The 8,938-nt window shown below is 35.1% G+C and overlaps 1 protein-coding gene across 1 annotated transcript in view; it reads right to left on the bottom strand.

Moving 5' to 3' along the window:
* Positions 1 to 8,938, bottom strand: part of Decr1 (2,4-dienoyl-CoA reductase 1) — a 77,756-nt gene that overhangs the window by 42,597 nt on the left and 26,221 nt on the right. Inside the window, exons 2-5 of the mRNA XM_004639352.3 lie at positions 5,077 to 5,279; positions 3,498 to 3,555; positions 3,289 to 3,375; positions 2,203 to 2,350 (exon numbers count right to left, since the gene is read on the bottom strand). Of these exons, the coding sequence (XP_004639409.3) occupies positions 2,203 to 2,350; positions 3,289 to 3,375; positions 3,498 to 3,555; positions 5,077 to 5,279 (496 nt within the window). The remainder of the gene's footprint in view (positions 1 to 2,202; positions 2,351 to 3,288; positions 3,376 to 3,497; positions 3,556 to 5,076; positions 5,280 to 8,938) is intronic.

The following is an 8,938-nucleotide window of genomic DNA, read 5'->3' as shown; positions in this document are numbered from 1 at the left end:
TGTTCTTTCCTTTCAAGTAGTTTCTTTCACTTTCATAATATCTATTGTACCTTTTGATTTTATTTACTCTTCCAGTTTTTTATACTTGGGAGGCTGTATGATGTTTACACATGCAAATCTGGTCTATTTCACTTATGATACAGTCTCTAGTTGCATCCATTTACCTATAAAAGCCTCAAGTCTATCTTCCTTTATAGTTGAGTAGTACTTCTTTGTATAAAAATACACCTTATCTATTCCTTGGTTGATGGGCATTTGGGTTGCTTCCAAGATTTAGCTATGACAAATTGTGCTGCCAGGATTAGAGGTTCCATTAGCCCAGCTATTCCCATTCTGTATATTCTCTAAGAAGAAATGAATGCATCATAGCTAGTCTTATCTATCCTTGCTAGAAGCAAAAAAAAAAAAAAAAAAAGAAATAAAATAAAAAATGTACCACTCATCTTGAAAACTAAATCATATATATTTCACTACAATGAAAATGTGTGATGAGTGATTTCTATTTCAAAAAAACTATAGAGAAAGGACTTGTTTAAAAAAGTAATGCCACTCTAACATCTTCCCATCTGTGGCCATTCTTTCTTAATCTAGGCTGAAGATTCTCTGTGTTGCATAGAAGACATTGAACCTCACAAAAAGGATTCCCAAACCCCTCCATGTCATGCTTTACTCCCTCAAGCTTCAAAAGCCATCCTGTGAAGTGCATGAGGATTTTCCTTTTCATCCCTGTTTCTGACGAAAAGCCCCAACCATTAAGTCCCAGTCCCAACTTACTCAAGAACAAAGTCTTTCCTATCTCTGCTTCAGGGATGCAGCACTTCTGCTGGCATGTAAGAGTCAGCAAGTGCTTAGAAGTATGTTGATTCTAATACATATATACATTACAATATTCATTATTTTTATAAACTTTAATAAAGAAATCAATTTAAAGTACTAACAAAAATGTTCAAAAATTTTCCATCCTAATAGACTTTCCTTTCAATCTCATTGATGTCACCTTCATCCAAACTATTCACCCCAGCTGCAAATTCTCTATCTAGTCAATAAGGCCTGCTGCTCTTATCATGTAAATTTCTTGTTCTTCATCTCCCATGCCATGTATCCACATCTTCCCCAAAACAAACTCTCCTGAATGGATTTCTTCAAATTTTTCCATCCCCAACATGGCTTCCAGCAGTCTTTCCAACAGAGGTGCATTCTTCACACCACACCTTCCGTGGAAGGAATTAACATCAAGCTCCCATGACTTTTAGAGAGTGTAAAGTGTTCCCAGAGAAAACCAACATGTGAGCCAGGTAACTGAGGGGAGAAGACCCAAATTCACTGTGGGCGCCACCATCCGACAGGTTTGTGGCCCAGACAGAATGCAATGGGATGAAGGAGGAAGTCTGCTGCCTGAATTTGGCAAAGCCCATTCCACTTGTGCTGCTGCCATCATCTGTGAGCATCAAACTCCAGTTTCTTCCCCTTGCATTAAGACTCCTACAAGGAACCCTGCAGACTCTAGGTCCTCAATCTCACACAGGCATAGCACCTCACCCTTCCTGTGCTGAGGGACTGAGCAGCTACTGGACCCTTTGGCTTGCCAGTGTGCAGAAGGCCACCATGGACTATCTTACCTGGGATCCTGTGAGTCTGTCCAACAAATCCTCTTCATAAAACTTCATTCTGTTTGCCTATTGATTCTGCTCCTCTAGATAACTCCAAATGATACTCTCCTTATTTTGGTATCAGAACTTCCCCAGTTTCACCTCACCCCACCTTCCCATAATCATTTCCTATGCTTCTCTCGCCCCTTTTCTCCTACATCTAATCCCTTATTGTTCCCTAAACACTTCTGCTGTTTCCCTCCATTGAGCCTCTATTCAGGGAGCTTTATTTTCTCTCTTTTGCACCCAGAGTTTTGAAAATTCTGCTTAAATTCTAGTTCATTCTTCAATCACTGGCTCTAGGGAAGAGTTAGCCAGTCTTGTCTCTGGATTTCCAACAAATTTGAAACACTTATTTACTACATCTTATACTATAATATAGAGTTTAAGTATCTTTTCCATTACAATGTAAGTTGAATAAGTATGCTTGTCTTGTTTATTTTTAAAAGTATTCCAACACCTAGAACAGAACATGAGCGCAGTAGGTGCTCCACATTAAAATTGAGAAGAATAAATTAACATGGCCCAATACAGGATGAATAAACAAACATACCTTTCTGTGCTTTAATGAGTTGCTTTCCAATTTCTAGCGTCACATAAGCTGTACCATTTAGAACTATATCAGATATCGTCTTCCAAGCATTAGCAGAGAGTCTTTCAGTGGGCGAAATAAAATTCCCTGCTGCGTTATTTATCACAATCTAATAAATGAATAAGGCAAGATACAGGAACAACTGGTTGAGTAGGAACATTTTTCCTTAAGGGTTTTTATTTCCAAAATGTATCAATCCACATGCTATAATGTAGCTAAAGGTCATAGCTAAAAAATAATATAATGAGATTTGGGGTGTTTTGTTTTTTGGAGCCTGTAAGCATCATATTATTTCCCAATTTCAGAGTCTTAAACTTCCCTTTAAATTACACTCCATTATTAAGAAAACAAATACAGATTAGGCATATTTATCACACAATGACACTTTATCTCAAAGAACCTCAAGAAATGCCTTTTAATTTCTAGTGTCATTTAACTTAATGAAATTCTTGGCTTGTGACCTACTTTTTCATTATCAATAGAAACACTGCTTAATAGATATTCTATACCAGATTCAGTATTTCTGGTTTATCTGAAAATACACAAAGAAAAGCCAGACTACTGAGAACAAATTGCTGTTCTCTGATAAATGAATCAAGTAATAGCAAAATACCTATTTACACTTCAGGTGTTACAAGGGGAAATTTGGAAATCCTTATAGTTTTCTTAGTTTCTATGGCTTTCTTCCACTGAGAATGACTGATAATCAAAAGTTATTAGGAAAAGCAAATACTATGAATCATCTAAACTAGCTATTGTACACTTGGGTAGCTCTCATTATTTCAAAATCTTATTTAAATAAGGTGAAATCAGGTTTGCTCTATGATTATAACTGCATCACTAAAGTATCCTTGGAAGGAAGTAATGCAGTAGTCCTTCTAATTTTTTCCCTGCATTAAGCTATGCTGAGATTTTCCTAGGGAAACAAAGTAAGTCCTTCTCAATACAGCGGTTTCACACATCAGTAGTTTATTTCCTTTGTGCATCCTGCTGCATGTTATCTACATCAAAGGCCTTGTGCTTTGGTTTTACCACCATTACACTTACATCAGGGTGTCCTGCGACTTTGATCACTTCCATCACAGTGTTGTGAACCATATCAGGATTCCTCACATCACACTGAATTGCGTGAACCTGCAAAAGAACAGGATAAGGAACCCTACATTTTCTAAACTTTCTAAAACAACAGAGGGAGTAAATTATCAACACATACTACAATTCCTACACCTAATTTAAGTGACTGCTGCTTAATGTACCTTATTTCCAGTCTGAGAAGAAATCTCTTCTGCAGTAGCTTTCAAAACATCAATTTTCCTAGAAATAAACAAATGGTACATATTTTGCATGAATTCTGAAATGACTTCACATGTTTTTCTTTCTAATTTCATACATTAAAAAACACAGAGAATCTAAATCTGAAAGAGAAACATTACTGCTGAAGTATGGAAGTCATATCTAAACACAAATTCGAATGAATTCATTTTCTAAAAGTTAAAGTCAAACAATTTTTTCCTATCTGATACTAACTCATTGAGTCAGTTACTTTTTACCAACCACTTTGGCATTATCTACTCATAGATTTCAATTTTCTTAATCATAATTGTTGTCTTTACACTTTCACGCAAGCCAGCTTCACAAAGAAGATACTTTCATGCTATGTTAATGGGTTGCAGAATAAATTTATAGGTTGCAATAAACTGCATATATTCAATCTTACAACCTTAAAGAAATGCACACCACACACACACACACACACACACACACACACACACACGAAGATAAATTAGTATTGAAATAAACTATTTTGACACTATTAAATACATTACATCAAAACCAGAGAATGTTGGCCAATTTGCATTTGTAAGTGAAATACCAATCATCACTGAGATGACAATAGCTATACACCATTCAAAGTTGGAAGAAAGGGATCAGCCCAGCCAGGTTCGATTCTCAGCACCGCATGCTGCTGACTCTGCCCCTGGGTACCCTGAGCTGGCCACTGAGACCAGATGTGGTGACACACACCTGTAATCCCTGTGGCGGGAGAGGCTGAAACTAGGATCACTGCAAGTCTGAGCTGCATAATGAGACCCTATACCAAATACATTTTTTAAAAAGTTGGAAGGGTGGATTTTTTGACTGTTCTTTACAGTTCCAGACTCATGGAGGGCCAGAATATACCCCAAAAGAGAAGATACTCCTTTTAAATGGCTTTACCCTTCCTATGTTCATCACAACAAATGTTTTGAAGCATTAATTTTAAAGAAAATTGAAGCATCCATGATGTTGCTACAAGGCCAGTTATCAATTGAACTGGGTAATAGTAACTAATTCCCCTTTTTAACCCTATCTGTTTAACCCTATCTTTTTTTTAACTTTTTCATTTCATCTTTCTATACAGAAAATAAACTATTAGCTGAGTCTGGTGGTGCATGCCTATAATCCCACCACCCTCTGAGGCTGATGCAGGAGGAACTCAAATTCAAACCCCCATCTAGGTAACTTAACAATGTAGTGACTTATCTAGAAATAACAAATAAAAATATAAAAAAGATCAGAGGATGTCACTCACTGTGAAGTTTCTAGGTTCAACCCAATACTACCAAAAAGAAAACCTCTCACTGGATTTAGAAAGCATATATGTCATCAGTGTAAAAATTATTATTTCTATCATCTTGAATTATAACTGACATTTTCCAAGGGCAGTTATTTAAATAATTGCTAGACTGTCTCCCTCAAGATTAAGATGCAAATTAAACAATGCTGGCCAACAGTGCTTTCAATTTTGTTGTAGAGATGGTGTCTCCTTTTACGTGACTCTTGAGTCCAACTTACCGGCTGGCTATCACACATTCCGCACCCAAGGTGGACAGATAAGTTGTCATTGTTTTGCCAAGGCCAGTACCCCCTCCGGTAATAAATGCCACTTTTCCTTTAAAAGTATCAGGTGGTAGCATAGCTTTTTTAAGGGGACGAAAGAATTTTGACTGTGGAGCGTCCATGCTTTGATATAACGGTTTTGTTCCATGACTGAAAAACTAAGAGGAAATTAAAAAAAAAAAAAAAAAAAAGAATTGAAATGTACATACACAGATTTCTACAGGAGGGATTAACTCTTTCAATCTATTATTAAATTTAATATTCATCAAATTTCTGGATCAATTCACACTCGCTGTGTTTTTATATTTGTCAATATGATTGCATTTAATCCATTACTATTTTCTGGCTATTAAGCAAGATGATGAAATGGTCTCAAAGATAACCAAAACATAGCAGAATTTTCTAGTCATATAACTAGTACTGGCAAGCTACTTAGCTTTCATCTGCAAAAGTGGGACAAGAAACTCTCAATGAAAAGCTACATGAGTTAACACAAGTAAAATAATTACAGGTGAGCGGAGCACATCACAAGGATTCTTACACTAGCAGTATGATTTGCACATATCATGCCTGAATATTCTAAAAAATGAAAATATAGCATTTTTTCTTTTAAAAGAATAATCTGTTAAAAAACACATTCCATCTCTAAATTATTTTAAAATTCTTTGTAAGGTTTATTAAATCAAATTGCTCTTTCATCACTTTTTTAAAACAGAAAAACTGCATATTATACTTAAAGTAGAGGACTTCAATGCATTTTAAACTAAAAATTTTGTATTACCCTATTTTGTATGCTAGTGCATAAACATATTACTTGCAAAAAAAAAAATTCCACTGATATTCTCTCACATTTAGTCATAAAAACAAACTTCAAGTGCTGAACATAGCAACAGGAGTTGATATTCAGTAAGTGGTTACCAGGTGCCAGGATTAGACATTAAACTGATCACCACAACAACCACATGAAACAGGTACTATTTTTATCTCCTTATAGAAGGCAGACTCAGAGAGGTTAAAACAGTGACAAAATTGCAGGAAAATGATCAATTATGGGCTGACAGTTTCAGACTCCCAGTGATAACCACCTTGCATGTCGCCTATCCATTCTCTGAGCTCCTACTATGCCTAATAATCACACCAGGTAGATATATGTTATTCCCCAACCAGGTGACATTGAAAGATCAAAACTCCAGAATTTATCATTTCCTTCTAGAGTATTCCTATAAGCTAAATATGCTACCATCACTTGATCCAAAATAACTGGACATTTATCCTAAGGGAATAACTAGAAATGTGGCACTTGGAATAAAGCACCTCATCAACTGAAAATTATATAAGAAAATGTTCATGATGTGATATCAAGTAAAAAAGAAACAAATAACAACAATAAGTAATAGACTGAATATTTGCCATCAGCCAATTCTCCTATAGACTTCTTTCAATGCGGCCTTATAAGGTATGAGTAAAGATCCGACTAAATCCAAGATCCAGGTGACTTCAGAACCTACCCTTTGCTTTACAGTTATTATCTCTAAGTGATGTGATTAAGTATAATTTTTTTCCTGTTTGGTAGGCTTAAAGTATTTTCAAAATCTATCCATTAAGCATGATTTGATTTTATAATCAGGAAAAAACTTAGAAAGACATAATTTTAGAACACATACTGAAAAAAAAGTTGCAAATTTACCATTTCCAGTTATATTCCATGTCAGTCATCATAATTATTTTACCTTCATGTTAGCAAAGCAGTTTTTTATTATTATTTTTGATATCCTTTCACCAAAACATGATAATCCAAGCAACCTACAATCATCTTTTTTCTGCATAAATGTCAGTTTCACCTAAGTCTGCTTCCCACCTCCAGAACCATTATATTAAGATGATGAATCAGGAAGTTTCACAAGTAGGCTGGTAAATTTGTCACTATCTAATAATAATCAAAAGAGGTATTCTAATTTTCCAAAGGCTCTACCATTAATTTTTATTGTGTTAATTTATGTAGGGAGTTTGATGTGATGCTCTCAAAAATATAATTTAAAAAGATATTCACATATAAACTTAAAATTGACCTAAAAGTGTTTTCTGAATGATCACTAGTAGAAGAAAATGCATAATGGTTGAATATTCATATTTAATAGCAACAATTCATAGTGTTACAATGAACAGAGTATTACATAATAATCTTGCCTATTTTACTTAATCTGATCAATACTTATTTTTTTATTTCACTTCCCTACTGATATACAAAGTAAAAAACTGATGTGCTATTTTAACTGATTACTAATCAGTTAAAAACAATCATTACTTAGTGAATATCTGTGAATTCTAAAAATTCAGAGCATATCCATGAGTAAAACTTCAGCTATCTCTTTGCCTTAATGTTAAGTTGTTCGTTTCAACTTAAATGATCAGGACTCCAGAAGATACAGGAAAGCTGCACAGACATCAGGAAACAAAAGAAAGTAGATGACCATGAAGTGAATGCTTAGTCTCTGAGATGAGATTCAAAGTAAAGGATAGATGAAAACCAACACAGATTGTAAACAAAGATTTGTACATAAAACCCAGCGGAGAAGCTGAAGGGAGGGGGAGGGGAATGCAGAAAAAAAGAAGCAAGATGTACCGTCTATGGGTACAAATTCTCTATGATGAATGTTATCAGTATGGCTCTCTACAACGTACCAACAAAATAAAATGAAAAGTAATAAATTTAATTTTAAAAGAAAATAAATAAAACCAAAAAAGAAAAGAAAAATCCCAGTGCTCTCAAGGAAAGAGAACTCCCCCAACATCCTTCCTGCTTATTCTTCCAGTATACTACACAGCTGGGGCCACCCATCATATCCTGGTTGATACCAACTTTATCACCTTTTCCATGAAAGCTCCATTGGACTTGGTACAATCAATGATGGACTGTCTATATGACAATTGTATCCCCTGATTGTATAATGGCAGAAACTGAGAAATTGGGACGGAAGTATTGAGAGGCCTTAAGGATTGGGAAGGAGTCATACTATGAGTGACTGATTACCTGGTTGCTTACCTTGCACACATAATAGTTACAAGGTGACTGCTTAGTGCAGAGCGTAACTCAGCACAAGTGTTACATTGTGGCCACAGTTGACCTAAATGGAGAATCTGGAAGATCCTTGGAATTCCTACCAGGTGCATTTCTAATCACAGATACAACACTGAGTGGATGCCAGACGATTATGGAGCCCCTCAGTTCTGATTGTTACAAGACAAAATTCCAGGGGCTGGGAAGATGGCTCAGTGGAATAAGTGCTTCCCTGGCAAGCGCAAGGGCCCGAGTTCAATCCCGAGTTCTGCTTAAAAGAAAAAAGAAAACTCCGCATTTACAAATTCAAAAATGTAGATTAAACGATACAATTTTCTATTTGTTGAAACTGTACTTTCGATTTGATTTGAAACTGTCTCACTGCTATATGTTTATCAATAAAACTTTGAAAAGAAAAAAAAAAAAAAGACAAAATTCCTTTGTCTTCTTCCACCCAACTATTTGTTTTCAGTTCTTTCATCATGCTGTAGCATGAATTATTCACACATTTGCTGTATTATCTGCTGAGTATGGTTAAATACATTCACTTTTTGATGCTTAAAATAAATGATGATACCTTAAAGGATCATTATGTATTCATTCTTATATTTCTACAAAAAAGTATCCTAAGTAACCTAAACTTGCATTTATCCATTTTCTTTTGAATTGCAAAAAGTGGATACCAAATAAACTTTGAAAGATTTTCAGATTTTCCTTTCTGTTTTTCTAAAAATAAGTTGCTTTTGCAAATGGAAGTAA

The sequence above is a fragment of the Octodon degus genome, unplaced genomic scaffold (assembly GCF_000260255.1).
Source record: "Octodon degus isolate 3935 unplaced genomic scaffold, OctDeg1.0 scaffold00110, whole genome shotgun sequence".
Lineage (NCBI taxonomy): Eukaryota > Metazoa > Chordata > Mammalia > Rodentia > Octodontidae > Octodon > Octodon degus.
This window is presented reverse-complemented; position numbering and strand designations above follow the sequence as displayed.